This window comes from Zootermopsis nevadensis, unplaced genomic scaffold (assembly GCF_977971745.1).
Source record: "Zootermopsis nevadensis isolate Lab colony 2312 unplaced genomic scaffold, Znev_1.0 Znev_ptg000023l, whole genome shotgun sequence".
Lineage (NCBI taxonomy): Eukaryota > Metazoa > Arthropoda > Insecta > Blattodea > Termopsidae > Zootermopsis > Zootermopsis nevadensis.
The window spans coordinates 8599740-8617211 of record NW_028259155.1 but is presented as its reverse complement, the minus strand read 5'-3'; the positions used below and the strand labels follow the sequence as shown (position 1 = coordinate 8617211).

The 17472-nt window shown below is 42.7% G+C and overlaps 1 protein-coding gene across 7 annotated transcripts in view; it reads right to left on the bottom strand.

Moving 5' to 3' along the window:
• The window catches only part of LOC110834979 (uncharacterized), a 147916-nt gene that overhangs the window by 35814 nt on the left and 94630 nt on the right, over nt 1-17472 (bottom strand). For all 7 annotated transcript variants that reach the window (XR_015536624.1, XR_015536623.1, XM_087354252.1 and 4 more), the window contains 3 exons: nt 14618-16085; nt 2726-2860; nt 2172-2254 (listed from right to left, as the gene is read on the bottom strand). Coding sequence is in view for 5 of the 7 variants with exons in the window: in XM_087354252.1 (XP_087210378.1) it covers nt 2172-2254; nt 2726-2860; nt 14618-16073 (1674 nt within the window). In the remaining 2 variants the exon portion in view is untranslated. The remainder of the gene's footprint in view (nt 1-2171; nt 2255-2725; nt 2861-14617; nt 16086-17472) is intronic.

The following is a 17472-nucleotide window of genomic DNA, read 5'->3' as shown; positions in this document are numbered from 1 at the left end:
GGCCCAGGACAGGGTCCGGTGGAGGGCTTTGGTTAATTCGGTGATGAACCTTCGGGTTCCGTAAGCCATCTGGTTAGTTAGGATACGTGTGTCTGTCTCACAGTGTGAGAAGAAGTTGGGAAATTCTGCAAGGTGCTTCTAAACTTTCTCATCAAGTGGTTTGGGGCAATACTCCCCAATCCCCCAGCTACTTTCTGCTGCACGTTCAAGACCCGGTCTGCCACCCTGGATGAACCTCGCACCACAAGATATGTTGCTGCATACGACGTATGATCTTTCTACACAACTGCAAGAGCGAATCCCTGAAGAAGGCAGGAGTTTCCTCCAGAATTTGATCACGCGAGGGCTCATAAAAAGTATGAGGAGTTGTGTGTAGGAACGACACTCCACTTCCAGGAATGTCAGATAAATCCCTTTCAAAATAAGCTGGGATTACTCTCAAATTTGTGACCATAAAATCCTTTGCTTTTCACAATTTTAATTACAAGTTTACAGACAAGGACAGGCATCAGACAGCCACATGTGGCGAGCAGAGAGGATGTTTACCTTATGAAATAATAATATTTAATTAAACAATTCTGCCCAAGTCGCGTTCTGTTGAGATCTTGGCTTCTCTAAGTTGTAGCACGAAAGGAATTTCATTAATACTTAATTTCGTGGTTATAACCATGGACCCACGTTTCGTCACCTCGTATTATATTTTTAGGAATGTTGTATTGATTTCTGCACGTTAAAGTATTCCAGAAACCACACAAAAGCAATTTCCTTTGTTCTTTGACTCAAATTCTATAACAGATCTTACGAGTCTGAATAAAGTTTAAATTGTTTGTGCTATGTACATTTGCTTATACCTCGAGAAGGGATATACCAATTTGACCCAAAATTGGCGTGCTTACGCCTTGAAACCAGGAAGAGGTTTCACAAATATCAAAATTAAAAAAAATATTCCTAGGTTTGAGTTCCACTCGGAGTGATTTCTGTAGTTTAGAAATTAATCAAGACAGAAGAAAGCATTTTGCACAAAATTGTTTGTTTAAACTAGGATATTACAGGAATAAAGTTATAACCCTCAAAAACGCGGCTTGCATTCGAATTCTGATTAAAATTCTTCTTTCCTTGAACATTTAAAATTACTCTTTGACGACAAATGAACTAAAGATCAGAAAACATCAATTCTAATACAATTCTTTTTCGGGGTAAACATTTCTTTCAAAACTATTTTACGAGACGAGATATCAGGTTAAACATAAGAAGTTTTAACACGATCTAAAAACTACGAACTGAAATTATTCCCAGAACAACACTAATAATATCTGAATACCCATAAGAGTTTAAACATTTCCAATAAACTATACTTCACTATAATAATAAATAAAATTTAACGCATGCCTAATCAAGCCATCTTACCCAGTTTACTAAATGCCTAAATAAAAATATCATGGCCTGTAATAATCCCGTATCCAAAAGAACTCGATGATAAAAAGAAGACACTTGCCCAAAACAAAATCACTACCAACCACAACGCCCTGAAACCTACATGCCGGAGGAAAGCAGAACTATGACCACAATACAACCCCAACGCGGAAGATAATTCCCGATCAGGAAATACCCCGACGATTAAGGGAAGTCCGTTCTCATAAATCAGTCCCATGCTCTTGAGTTTCGAGTCATCGTCACATCTGTTTTTTATGTTTTAATAACAAATGAAAACTCAGTGTTCTGCAATAAATGCCGTCATGTTGGTATTCCTAATGGCAGAAAATTAACATGGCGTGTTCTTACGCAACAAGAAATTAACACTAAATGCAATGAAAACAGATTAATTTGTCAAGAAATGTTTAGGGAGTCAAAAATCTGCATGAACACATCCACGGCACACAACAAAGGAAGTTAACCTGCTTAGACAAGGGAATGACATCTTGAAAAATGACAGGCGTACCAAACTTTGCAACTTAATTGTTGTTGCATACTTTCCCTTTTATGGCATCTTTCCTTATCAAAATAAAACGTAAGTTCAGATCGACTTTAAATCGATTGAGTACGAGATTTGAAGCAATGACTAGAGACGCTAACAACAGAAGTTGGGAGAAATTTTTTTTTACTAAAGTTGACAAGCTGATCAATCACTTACGAGCTATGCGCTGTGACACGCGACGAGATCTCGTACTTACATCACTTTGGACGTTGGGTGAAGGCAGGTTCATGAAGTGAGTTCCCGTGTCGTCACGACTACCATCCCGACTCCGAACCAAACCTGCAAACACGCATGCGCAAATTCTTAAAACAACCACACATCGAATTAGTCCGGCAATGAGCCAATCACATCACGTGAAACAAATACGGGCCGATTTAAGAAAATTACAGTGTTTTATAGTTTACTTTAGACAGGCGTTTCTTTCTTGGAACACAATTTAAACTTTATAATCTTAACAATGACCACTGAAAATGTTATGTCCCCTGTGATATGAATGATTGCTAGCATCGTATTAACAGAGCCACATTTATAATTCGGAATTACACATCTCACAGCGTAACGTAGCTCATGTTGGCTTCCAATATCCCACATTGTTGGTAATTACGTCAATATAAGGCTTAGAGAGAGACAGAGGCAGAAAGAGAGAGAGAAATAAACTCACGTCACGTTCGTCTTGAAGTTAATATGAGATGCGATACTGCCCCATACCTTACAGAATGAGTACTAATACGAAATGAAACATAACCTCACCTCCACTGACAATCTTGAGTCTGTTTTCATCGTGAATGGATGTGCTGGTTTGTTGACAACAGAAGTGGCAAGGTGGATCTCCGTCTGGATATCGTAAGTCAGACAGGTGTTCGACTCCCAGCTCTGGTTCTAATTCTGTAACAGATAAAATTAACCACTAACATAAAATTTACTATACAATTTTACAGTTATTATATACATTAATATAAGAAATTCCTTACGGAAACACCTTAAGATAATTTATTATTGTGTGCCTGTAATAAATGTAAATATTTGAAATTTTCATAATATTGAGTATGAAAATTACGTCACTGCTGGTCATTTTTCCTAGTTTAATAGTTCTAATCCCGTAAACTTTTGAGGGTGGACAGAAATCTGAGAAATTTTATTAGCGTACTGAAATTTGTTGTGGGAACCAAAAGGATCCTATAAAAATGTGTCCTTGTAAGGTAATTTTATTTTAAAATTAAGTTTCTAACACATTCATATTTATTTTGTGTTCTGTGGCATTAATTAATCACTTTGGAGAATAAATGCGGACGTCTCGTAAGAAAATTTCCCACATTTGGGTAAAAAATGTTGGCAATATTAGAGTCGCTGTGTAACAAACGCGTGTTGACTTCGTGTCGGAAGAGTTCGCCCAAATCGTCGAAATGACTTGTCATCCAGCTTGAAAAACTTCACGACAAAAGAGATTGGCTCAAACTGTGAGAAACATTTGCACTGCATTTCTGCACGTTTGATCTCTTTTATACAAACGGTAATACTAATTCACACAGTCTTCGAACGATTTCCTGGGTCACGCAATACGAGGTGCGATCGGAAAGTTTCTAGACTGCGCCTATAAAAACCCGTACACTTATCTCAGATATTAAATTGATCTATCACCCTCGAAGTAGTTCCCCTGGGAGTGAACACAACGATCCCAGCGCCGCTGCCAAGCCTGGAAGCATCCCTGGAAATCTTTCTTTGTCAGCCTGTCAAGCACCATCTGCGATTCTGCCTGAATCTCTTCTATCGTCTCAAATCTCCTTCCCTTTAGCTGAATTTTCATCTTTGGGAAGAGGAAGAAGTCACCCGGAGCTTAGAAAGGAAGTTGGGGTCGGTTCTTGCAAGATCTTTGAGCTGCTGACAAACGAGAAGTCAAGTCGATTCTGCTTCTGGTCCTCAGACAGGATGCGTCGCATGTGGAGTTCTGCCTTTAGAATAAATCAGCTGACAGGTCCCATAGCCTATCCCAACAATGTCGCACAAGTCGTTGATGGTACGACGTCGATCTTCGTAACATTTTCGGGCGTTGTGCTCGAAGATGGTCGTCCAGAACGCTCGTCATCATCGACAGAGGTTCGGCCGGCCATTTTTAAAACGTGAATGCCACACAAAAGTTTGCGGACTCCCCAAATGCTTGCTTTAGCATTTCATAGGTTTCCGTAGCCGTTTTGGCGAGTCTTTGGCAAAATTTGATGCACACGCCATTCCGAAATCGCAGGAGGGTCGGTGTAATGCACTACCAAAACGCCCGTAACTAAGAAACAAATGCTAATTCGATGATGCCGGCTGGCACACTGATTCACTATGAATGTAGGCCGCACCCCCTAGCGGCAGAAGCTCGTACTACATCCGGTTCGCCCTCTATTGACACAGTCTTGAAACTTTCCGATGGCACCTCGTACGTATTTTCCTCACAATAATATGACGTAGTGACCCCTAGTAGGCGTTAAGGCAGAGGTTCCAGCATTGATGTCTTCTGGGATGAAGCATTGTGACGTCTTTGTAGATACTGACCGACGTTTCGGAGGAGTGTTCAACCTCCGGTAAAATCTTTCAAACAGCTAAATTCATACTCGTTCTTATATCTCGCCGGTATGCCGAAGACTGAACGTCACGCAACTTCTAAGATTTTCGAGTCTTCAGCTGACGTAACCTCACAATGTAGAAATAGTCGGACTAATTGCCAGGACGGCGAAGCGTATACGTCATTATTTGCGTGTCTGCTGTTAGGAATTACAGCCGTCCTTTCGTCGTAAAGAAAGGTCACTGGTTCAATGACATATGTGAAACAGAATGACGCCAGAAATAAGTCCTACTTCCCGAGAACGGCTGCCTGATAGTCGCACAGTCTTATCAGTTTCTGTATCATTTAATTAAAATAATGCGATTCAGATCCTCAATGGATGAACGAATCCTCCGCCACTAGAGAGCAGCACTTAAAAGCTTCATCTGTAGATTTTGCAAAGAAGAATCCTTGCAATTCTCCTAAACAGAGCGGAATTTGGCGTCAATTTCAAGACGCATAGCGTCATGACGCTATTGTGCGAAATGTCAAAAGCCTATGTAAATCCTGTGGTGCATTTTCGTTCAATTCCGACTTGTATATTCCCAAGAAAGAGTCTCTGCTACAGGAAGAAACCTGGTGGGACAGATATTTACTACTAACCTTCAAGCTGCAAAACGTTTAGGTTAGGTTAGGTTAGGTTAAGTTGGGTTCGGTTGGGTTAGGTTAGGTTAGGTTAAGTTTGGTTAGGTTAGATAGGGTTGGGTTAGGTTGGGTTAGGTTAGGTTAGGTTAGATTAGGTTAGGTTAGATTAGGTTAGGTTAGATTAGGCTAGGTTAAGTTAGGTTAGGTTAGGTTAAGTTGGGTTAGGTTAGATAGGGTTGGGTTAGGTTGGGTTAGGTTCAATTAAGTTAAGTTATGTTAGTTTAGGTTAGGTTAGGATAAGTTAGGTTGGGTTGGGTTAAGTTAAGTTAGGTTATGTTAGTTTAGGTTGGGTTAGGTTAAGTTAGGTTGGGTTGGGTTGGGTTAGGATAAGTTAGGTTGGGTTGGGTTAAGTTAAGTTAGGTTATGTTAGTTTAGGTTGGGCTAGGTTAAGTTAGGTTGTTAGGTTGGGTTGGGTTGGGTTAGGATAAGTTAGGTTGGGTTGGGTTAAGTTAAGTTAGGTTATGTTAGTTTAGGTTGGGTTAGGTTAAGTTAGGTTGGGTTGGGTTAGGTTAGGATAAGTTAGGTTGGGTTGGGTTAAGTTAAGTTAGGTTATGTTAGTTTAGGTTAGGTAAGGTTGGGTTAGGTTCAATTAAGTTAAGTTATGTTAGGTTACCGAAACGCGTGAACCAGATTAAGTGACTCGTTCTGTGTAACTTGAGCTTTCGGTTGTGATTAGCGTCGAATATTCAGTATTAACTAACGTTTCGGCAAACATTACAGTTGCCATCTTCAAGATCCGAAGCTGATCACATCTCAAAGCCCGGGTTATACGTCGAACTTCAGCCGTGAAAACCGATGGACAAGAAGGTTCTCACGACTGCGAGAACGTGTCCACGTTTGTCTTCCACACGGAGTGAACAGAGAGAATACCAACAGCGCCTAAGTCACTGATGGCTGTTGAATTCTGGGATGACCAACCTACTGTCCGTGGGCCGCGTGTAGCGCTCGCAAATCTTTTTTTTTTAGAGGCCAGTCACGTAATTTGGGAATTAGCTGATTTCAGAAGGACAAATTTTTCTACTGCCGAATAGTATATAAATAAATGAATATATTATCTAAGCGCATTTGCAAAAAATAGTCCAATGAAACAAATACAAATTTTGCACATGTAGGCCTATAAAATTAAAACAGCTTTACGGCGCAAATATACTGTTTTTTTCCTCGTAATTGAGACCATATGGAATTTAGAAAACAAAATTAATACAATTACTGTCTTAATAAGAGCCGGGATAGCTCAGTCAGTATAGTGACTAGCTACGGGCTGGACGACCGGGGTTCGATCCCCGACGGGGGCAGAGGATTTTTCCTCTAGCCTCTGCGTCCAGACCGGCTCTGGGGCCCTCCCAGCCTCCTCTACAATGGGTACCGGGGTCCTTTCCCGGGGGTAAAGCCGGCCGGGGCGTGATGCTGACCACTCACCCCCATCTAGTGCCGAGGTCAAGGAAGAGAGGAGCTATACCTCCTCTCACCCCAAACGCCTACATGGCGTATAGTGGGACAAACTTTACTTTACTTTTTACTGTCTTAATAACAACTGAAGGTTTATAAAATTAACAATGATTTAGAATGAAGCCCGTTTGAAACCTAACTTAAACTAAACTAACCTAACCTAACCTAAACTAACGTAAAAGTAGGGTTAGATGCATGGATAAACACCGTTTCGCTCAGTGTCGACGACATTATTAATTTTTCATAGGCCTGAAAAACAGATTTAAACACAAAATACGGTTCTCAATTAAACGTTTGGTAAATTTTGTTTAATTACTACAAGTCACATTTTCGTACTTTACACGGAATCTGAGAGTTCATGACGTGAAGTATAATTCCAATAAACTATTATTACCACGACAGACGTATTTCTTAACCAAGTAAGTCTGACGACAAGGAGATGAGGAACGCGCAGTGCATTGTCAAGGCCCGCCATCTTTTCCCCAGCTCGCTGTCAGTGCAGCTGCACTCACGCGAAACCAGTAGCCAATTATGTGAACAATGTGTGTTAATTAAATCGGGAACTAAACCGAATTCAGTTGCTAAATCAATGTACATTTTTAAACCAGGACTCATTGTTCTGGGCTCTGTATACTGCAGTGAAGGGCAGTTGGGCGCAATGCACACGCAGAAACTGCTGGGAAAAAAATTTCCCCACATGCAGTCACAGCAGCCAACAGACAAAACTCATTCTCTCTCTGTCCAGCATAACACAGAGCAGCGATATCGATTAGACTGACATCGACCAGACATAGACCATTTATTAAAACATAACAAGTTTTAAATTTGCTTCAAGTTAACCATCTCTCCTTAACTTCACCATCGTTAAGACGTGCGGTCGCCATTAAACACAGTCCTCAGCCAAGCGAAGGAAGTTTTCCTTAAGATCCATTTTAATATTATTCTTCCATTTATTTCTTCGTCCTACAAATGGACGCTTTCCTCGCGGTTCCCTACGTGCTACATGCCCAGTCCTCACGTTCTGTAACGTTTACTTGTAAATTTGAAAATGCTGCAGAAATTTTGATTAAAATTTTGCTTTTGAATATTACTTGTTCAATTTTATCAGTCTAATCACAATAAAATATTATTATTAAATATTAAAATATTACTACAATTAACATTTAAATATTTAAAATATATTAAAATGTTGCTCTGAATCGAAATGTTCGATTTACATCAGAGCATCATCTTTTACACTGCTCTGATGTAAATCGAACATTTCGATAGAGAGCATCATTTTAATATATTTTAAATATTTAAATGTTAATTGTAATAATATTTTAATATTTAATAATAATATTTTATTGTGATTAGACTGATAAAATTGAACAAGTATATATTCAACACAATATGACGCAACATTATTATCTCATCTTTTGAATATTAACTTAAGAAGCCTCCAGATTCTCCTAAGCTTCGTGGCGTTACGAAAATTTCTGCGAAACGCTTTCATCAGGAACATTTCTGTAAAGCTCCTGCTTTACAGGATTGTAAATGAACGCATTTTTTTTAGCAAATTGCTTATCGTTCGCAGGTATCGAAGGAAGGAGTTTAATTCCGAAGGCTTAACCCTTTGAAGCCGAAGATCGTCTGAATATTATTTACGAATCCAGACCGTACCGCGAAGAAAACACTACACCTCACCATTACGAAAATCAGCTGGTTAACCCTTTGAAGCCGAAGATAGTCTTCATAATATTTACGAATCCAGACCGTACCGCGAAGAAAACACTACACCTCACCATTACGAAAATCAGCTGGTTTGAAGCCGAAGCTCGTCTTCATAATATTTACGAATCCAGACCGTACCGCGAAGAAAACACTTCACTTAACCATTAGAAGTCGAATCAGGCGGTACCACATAAGATTTAACAAAAGAACGTCCCGGTCAAAGCCTTAAAGAACGCGTGAAATGCGGACCCGGCCTGACTTACATCAGCTTTTCCATTTTCCCACATCCAAGCCGAACAAAAGACGCACGACTCGCGTCTCTACACATGACTAAAGGCTGATTAGTCCACAGCGTAACACTCCAAGCGTACAGACAACGGTTCATTAATTATCGAGATTAAATGAAAAATATTTTAGTGATGTCAAGTTTCGGGGCAGTGTAGCTCAGCGGTCCTATACGGGGCGTGATATTTCCTGGGGAGCAAAGCCCATGGACCTGGTCGCAGACAGCAAGGAACTTCGTTTGAGCGTCTGGGCGTCTGACGTCGTTTAAGCACGGGGAACAAGTAAATCTTAGGTAGATTGGATTTAACTGGCTCAGCATGGGAACAAGTGGCGTACTTAAGTAAACTCTGTGACTAACGCTCTAAAACATGAAATGGCAAATGCGTCTGTTTTCCTATTACACACAAGTTAGTGACGTAGGCGAAACGCGTAGTTTCGTCCCGACTACTGTACTTGCTGTTAAATCTGTGTTTGAGTTTTGTGCATGAACTGAAAGCTAGTCCGACACCAGGTCATGACAACCATCGACATTTGCCTCCGGGCCGCACGCAGTTTAAGATAATGACCGACGAGATTTATTTAAGAACGGAAAAGTCCGGAAGAATGACAAAGCAGCCACTGCACGCGGGATGCAGCCCTAATACTGGAATCGAAACCAGAAAACTTGCAATGATTCGTCTGACTGTGTTTTAACTACCTGTTACTTTTGCACCAACAATTCTGCCAAAGCACTAAAAATTCTGTCAAAGCGACAACAATTCTGCCAAAACACTAAAAATTCTGTCAAAGCGACAACAATTCTGTCAAAGCGACAAAAATTCTGCCAAAACACTAAAAATTCTGTCAAAGTGACAACAATTCTGCCAAAACACTAAAAATTCTGTCAAAGCGACAACAATTCTGTCAAAGCGACAAAAATTCTGCCAAAACACTAAAAATTCTGTCAAAGCGACAACATTTCTGCCAAAGTAACAACAATTCACGCATTGCTAACTGTTCTTTAGTGCCACAACAATGACTAACAAATATCTACGGACTGTGTCTTCGCTGAAAAGGATCGTAGCTTAGCTCGTCAAGAACTTTCCTGCAATTCCATGACCGTTTTCAAAAAAGCCCCACACCAAGACACTATCGTGATTCAGTTCAATCCACTCCAGGCCTCTAGTATACATTTTAATATTATCATCCCATCTATACCTAGGTCTTCCAAGTAACATTTTCTCCGAGGCATTTCACGTTTCCTCTATGCATGCTACACGTTCCGACCATTCGTAGTTATCAAACAGAAGTACAGTAAAACCTCTCTAGTTGGACACCCCTATATCCTGGACACCCCTCTATATTGGACACTTTTAATTGGAACCGGCGAATATCCTATAATTTTACATTGCCACAATACTCTATATCTTGGACACCCCTTTATCCTGGAACTTGAACACCCCTTGTGTTGTAAGTTGGACAGGTTCATGCACTTAGCTTCAATGCTTTTATGGGAAACATTTACAGTTAGTATTTTGTTGCTTTGAATTTATGACTTATGAATGCCTTCTACCTGAGGATTACCTTATGTTTGAAGGTGTGAGACTCTGAACACATCAATGGAATTATTTTGTTGAACCCTTCACTGGACTACAGTACGTATTGCTGGTACAATTTTAACTTTGTCAGTACTGAGCTTGCAACTGAGTTAAACAGTGTTAACAGAAATTGGAACGGTATGCTTTCGCTCATAGCCAACAAGGAATGGTTGAAACTTTATTCTGATTGCGGCGAAAATTAGAAAGAGGATGGACAAATTCAAAGATAAAAACAAAAAAGCAGTGTCTTGTGACGGACGTTTTTACAAGAAATAAGTGACATCATATGTTGAGCTAATGCCTTAAGTACAATTAAAAAGAATACGTTCTGAACATTTAAAATTTCATTGAGGCTGGGGTGTAATGTGCAACCACGAGAGTGGGTTTCAAAAGATTATTATAATTAATAATTAAATTATTCTTAATTCAAGCAAGCCTACAGTAGTTAGAAGATTATGTAAGTAAATCGTTTGATTGCATTGTCGGTAAACGTAAAGTATTGGTGCCCTTCCCTTTGAGCTTATCCATGCAAGTTTAATTTAGTGAAAACAAAATTTGTAAAAATTTAATTTACCCTTTTGATTTTTCTTATCAATAATTTCCTTTTTGTGAAGGGCTCCATAATACTTTACAATTACCACATTGTTATTACACCACAATTTGAAAGGATGATTTTCCCCCTTTCCCTCTATCCTGGACACCCCTGTAAGTTGGACACATTATCGTGGAACCGCTGGTGTCCAAGTTAGAGAGGTTTTACTGTACACTAACAATGTGTCCCATAGTAATCGAATACCTGGATTCTGTGGTTTTCCTCAGTTGCTTCAGGCGAGTGTCTGTCCACCCCTTTCCTTCCGAGAGCTTTCCAGCACTACGTACAATCATCTCATGTTGTCAGACGAGCGCAAACAAGCGAGAATCGCTTTCATGCGCCTCACAGCACAAAACTGCTACACGCACGACTTACCCGCATTCTGCTGAGGACACGCTGGCACGATCAGAAATTCAGGTGACACAGGAATCGGATATATATGAAACTGCAGTGCATCCAACTGCTCCAATAACTCCCGATTAGCCATGTCACTAACACTTCATATATGCTGATTCCACCCGCAATGTCTGCACATCACACATTTTAATATTTATATCCCCGTGCGAGGTAAAAATCGAAAATCACAGCTTTCATCGGCGTCTTCTTCACATCCTTCGCTGCTACGTACGAACTGTCTTCTTCCGAGTTCTCCCCCCCCTTTCCATTGCAGCCCGACGCAAACCTCTCTCTCTCTCCTTTTCAAGGACGCGACTGAAGTGTGCAATTCATCTGAACCAAGCTGGGTCTCTAGTTCACGTCCATCGGAACAGAGAACCGGGTAGAGCACAGCTAGTGGGGTTTTTAAGCGCGCATGCGCAATGCTGCATTTGTCCCCTGTAACACATTCCCGTTTTACACAGTTCGCCACGAGTTCAGTGTTTGTATTTCGCAACACAATTGCGTTTGACAGGGGACAGGTGTTTCCACTTTCAAGCGAGACTTCACTTCACTGCTAATAAATTCATTTAGCGGTAAAATTCACGCACTTTATAATTTTTTTTAAATTTCACGTTTCAGTTCACATGACCTTATTTATTTAACCTCTGATTTATAGCGTCGATTTGAAGTAATGGGGCCATGACCTGGTTAAATATTTTGCACGGATTTTTTTACCTGAAGGAACTTACGAAAAATTCGAAAGTGTCTGTCGTGTTTCCGGGCCGAGATTTAAACCGGAAACATTCCGAATATGAAGCTGGAATGCTAACCACTCGACCGCGACATTCGGTCGTGGCCAATCCAACTGATGAATTAATTCAGCGTGAGGTTCGTACCGAAATTACCAACTGTCAAAAAATTATTAACAACGCAGAATAATTATACTAATGACAAATTGAAGGAGGTTAATATGGCAGCAGAGGATTTTTATTCAGGGCAATCTGATGGAGAGAGATCACATTGCGGGAAGACGACGAGCCGACACAGAACTCCACGTAAAGACCATCATCGGGATACATTGTGGGTACGTAAATGTAAATTATGTCGGCGTATAGCTCGAGAACGGTTAGACGAATCTATACCAAACTTGGCAGTCACGTGCTTTGAAACAAGGAAGAGATTTCAGTGAGGTCAAAACTCCGATAATGGCCTTAGTCCTGCGGCTTGGAAACTAAGAAGGACAGAACATCGACGACAAGAACACAAGAAGGTAGAACGGAGCCGGGTTCGAGTCCTGGCAATAACACTTTTTTTTTCCTATGATATTAAACGACTCGAAGGACAAGTTTCAAGGCGATAACGAAGGACATCAAACGTATCTCACTCAGAGGCGTTTACTTCTAGAGGACAAAACGTGCTCTAGTCGTTAAAATACCTGCAGTTGGAGCGGTCACGTGCAACGAGCTACAGACCGGAAGTAACTGCCCGGAGAAGAATTCTCGCTGAGGATCTGGAAACAGCTCAGGCGATCAAGGAATGGCGGGGAGGCTCAAAACCTAGTTCACAAGAGATGGCCGTCGCTCCATCAGCCCTCTGAGGCACCAGCTCGTCACAATTTTGCATTTGAAAACGTTAGGAACCACCGCGAATGGCCAACGAGCTTAATCGATAAATCCACTGGGGGGGGGGGGGGGGGGTCGCCCGCGAGGCGGGGCTGTGGCGTCGGCTTCCCAGCTGATCCACTGCTCGCTCTCACCTCAACCTTTCAGATCCCTTACTCCTAACATCGAGCGCTGAATGACGCTATAATTCAATTGAATTTAAATTGCGATATTATGACAGCAGAAGACTCCATGAGGTTTAACTTTACTTACAGAATCAAATTATGGACGATATTAAAGAAAAAAAATACGTCTTAGGCCTTAAGACAGGCTCTGTCAAATATTTTACACGCCCAGAATCGTTTATCCAGAATTCACGATGAGCAGTTCTAATAAACCAAGTTTTGAAATTCTGTCTGCGTAATCCGTTCCGTATTTGAATTAAATAAATCGGAATTAAAAATTCTCCTTGCTTGAGGGAAATTCTTTTCTCCCCCGCGTTTAAGTCTGGAATTAGCGCTCAGCAAGTTGGCGGCCATGATTTTACTCCACCCACGTGACGGGCCTCAGGTGGTCACGTGTTTCTAAGCGGCCCTTACCGGAAAGTTTCCCTCGTAAGGACAAAGGTAATCTGGGAGTCACATTCCTCTGACGTTTCTTTCCCGCGAGCCGAGAAACTCGGTCGCCGTTGGTCGAAACACGAAATTCGAAAATAGAACTGACCACAAAGTCGACATTAAAAAAGGCCGAGGCCAATTTATAAAATTAATAATTATATATATTAAATCTTGTCCGTCTAATCACAATAATTCTTATTAAATATTAAAATATTACAATAATAATTAATAATGCTTTTATTTGTAAGAACGGAATTGTAAGCTTCCAAATATCTTCACCGCACATTTAACAATAAATTTAAAAATCATAAAAATACACCTTTTTTTTAAAGATGTTTCTCACGCCTGTACATTTCATGAAATAAAACGCTGTATTAGTATTTTTAAAATGTTTTCAAACCTAATTAAGGGTTAAAAATTAATTATATTTCATTATAAAATATCAACAAATGAACCTTTGAAGCAAAAACAACATTTAGATGTTTAACATCCTCAGGGTAGCTCAGTCAGTACAGACTACGGACCGAACGGCCGGGGTTCGACCTAGCTTCTGCGTTAAGACCGGCTCTGGGACACACCCAGCCTCGTGTCCAATGGGTACCGGGGTCCTTTCCCGAGGGTAAAGCATGGCCGGGGCGTGACTCTGACCCCCATCTAGTGCCGAGGTCAAAAATGAGTAGGAGCTATACGTCCTCTCCCCCCCAAGCGCCCACATGGCGTGTAGCGGGACGGCTTTACTTTTAATAGTAATTTTATAGTCGGCGTGCCCGCTGAGTGAATATAATGAACCCAATCGACATTACGAGAAAAAAAAAATCAAAATTCATGAGCAACTTAGCAACTGGGAACTTATTTTAAGAAACGTGTCCTAAGTAGGAATTGGAGTCTTCAAGATGGCTGTATTTTGGGCCCTGATGATGGAAGCATCGAGGACTTCCGAAACGTCTGTAAACTTCTAGCAGACTCCGTAATTCCTTTCTTAGCCAAGTCAGGACAGTTTGAAGTTGTCTGTCTTCTGGGTGTTTGCGCCGTGTAGTCTGCTAGTAGTTTACAGACGTTTCGGAAGTCCTCGATGCTTCCATCATCAGGGCCCAAAAGACAGCCATTGTTGTTGATTTGTGTCTTCGGGTTCAAAGATCCCGAGGCGACGTGAGACGTCGACTCAAACGTGAACTTGAAAGGAGCGGCCGAGTGTACTTACTTATGGCGGGGAGGGCCGGAGGCTGGATGGAGCTCTCCGAACCGCGACATCGTCGCACGTTTCCGAGGCAGAAGCCCACTGAATGGTGTTCCTTGTGCTTCGGAGGCGGCACCGGACACACGCCGTCGAAGGAGTCCGGCGCTGAGTTAGTCTGCTTCCTCATGAAGAACCGACGTCTCTTCTCAGAAGGTTTAAGGGCACAGGAGTTGGAGCCGAGGACCTCGGTGCTTTGTCTGGTAGGCCTGCAAGCAGATCTCGTTTCGTCCATCGACCACTGATGCTTCAGTTTCGGACGAGGTCGAAGCTCGAACTGCGTTGGTCGGGTGGGCAAGGAACCTTCGACTATGGTATCGCGATTTTCCTCCTGGTCGAAGGATTCGGAGTCGCCCGCCGCGGAATCAGCTCGAGGTTTGCTGGTTGTCGTGGTTGTAGACGGAGTCGTCGATCGAGGAGACAGTTCAGCTGACACTGCTGAAGTGGCTTCTTTGGAGGAACCCGTTGAGCAATTGTCCAGGAGACGAACCTGATCCTGTGGCTTCGGAGAACTTGGCCGCGTGGCAGGGGAGAACGGCCCCGGAGGTCTGAAGACCTTCGGGGAAGGCGGGGGCGCAGGGATTCTCGGTATTATCTGCGAATCAAAGAAAGATGCGTCCAGGAACTTGGGAGTAGGACAGGAGTATTTTGGCGATACCGGGAGGGAGTGGGCAGTGCGAGGCGACGAATCGGAGTAATAGGAATCGCCGAATTTTGGCGCTGGTGAACACACGAGATTGGGAGAGACGCGGTGCGCCGCGACCTTCGTGTTCGCTGCGCTCAGGTCTGCAAGTCTTGCAGCGAGTGGGGACGAGGGACGGGATGGTTTGGGCGACGCTGGGGGACCGGGTATCTTCGGAATGAAAAACGTGGGGGCGTGAGGTGAACACATGTCAATTGGTCTCGGAGTCGTGGGGGCCGACTTCCTAAGCGGAGACGGCGGAGGTCCGGGGATTTTTGGAATCGGCGATGTGGAGAACGACGGCGACACCAGGTCGGCGATGAGCAGTCCGGACACAGTCGGACGCGGTATCTTCAAGTTGATCGTGTCCTGCGTGCTGGACGACATTCTTCTCTGGAACTGGAGCGCTGGAGGACTGATCGCGGATGAACCCAACACAGGAGCCGACCCCAGAGAGTCCAGTGACCTTGAGCGCTGGGCACGAAACACCGAGGCGGTGTTGTCGATCTCCGCGCCGTTGTCCCACGACAGCATCTGCTCGTTTAACAGCGACAGCATCGAACCTCCGAGGTCTGGCGATGGTAGACGAGGATCGTCTTCGATGTATCCCTCCGCGCGGTGATTCTGCCAGGTGTCCGACATGGATCTCTGGGTGGGAACGAACCGCTGGCGAAGGGCTTTGGCTCTCGAGGATATGAAGGACATTGTACGTAAAAGTTTTCTTCCGTCGCGAGCCTCCATCTTGTTTATGATCTGCAGAGAGAGAGAGAGAGAGAAAATAGAACGTAATTACCATCTTGGCGAGAGTGCGGTGAAAAATCTCTTGAGACGCTGCACCCTGTAATCAGTTTGATACTGACAGACCTTTCAGAAGAACGAACTGCGTGTGTCATTAGGGCGATGTACAGAGACTACTCGACATGTCATGACATCCTAAAAAAAAGCCTTTGTAATTATTATTTCTGTGTAGGTGTTCAAAAGTTTCTCATTTTATCTAATAGCACTCCATTAATAAATAACACGGTGAACACGAGAGGTTATTTACAATTTGCGAACTTGAGAGAAATTTGAAGGAAATCGCCGCGACATGAGATAGAGTAATGCCCCTGTATTTAGCCGGAGGCACTGAAGAAAACCTTGCTGTGTATTAGGATTCGAATCACTGAACGGTGGGGGTTGGTCCGACTCCGAGCACAAGATAAATTAATAGAGTGACTGCAAATCTGATGAAATGGCCACTCGCGAGTCAGGGGCACATTTGGACGGGTGATGACTTATGAAAGTCCGTGATGCAGACTCTGATTGGATGGAACTGGGCCAGGACAGCAAACGGGAATGAGATTCCATGATAACGGTGACGATAATCCGAGTTAAAATCACATGAAGATGCTAATAAACAGACTGACTGAAATTTATAACCATATTAAGGTCCGCCTTCAAGAGAATTGTCTTCGTTGAACGTAAGAAATCACATAGCGCCTAGCGCTGACGGCAACTTCTCCGTCACGTTCACGAGACGTGTAGTCTGCGTTTCAGGCGACATCGCAGTCACAGCTCGAATTAAGGGGCGGTTTTCATGACAGTCCCCCCCTCCCCTCCCCTCGCTGACAGCAACTGATTCACTGTCCACAGTCATCTACTACAATTACCCAACTCGTCAACGGATTTCGTGTTATGTTTGTAAAACGAAAGCTCGTCACCGAGGTCACAAGACCCGCAAACCAACAAAATCCACACCCCGAGTTCTACAAGACCATTATTTAATATTATCCACGCCCCCAATCGAATCCTTGATTTTCCAGCTCTTATCTTCAGTTCAAGTCAAGCCATGCGTGCTACATGTACCACATCGACGACCAATCCACCGGTCTTCGTTAACGGCGATTCAACTGAAGACGCGAGAATCAGTAGAGGCAACATCTGAAACCGAAACCGCCACACATCGAAGTACACACAAGCAAGTGGCAATACTGATCGCCAAGAGCACACAGTCCTAGTCTATATTTACGCCGCTGTTATTCCTACATGCATTCATTCATATTTAAATTTCTGTCGCCACGGTGGTCTAGCGGTTAGAACGCTGGCCTTGTAATCCTTGGGTGGGGTCTCGGGTTCGATTCCCGGCGGTGCCCGAATTTAT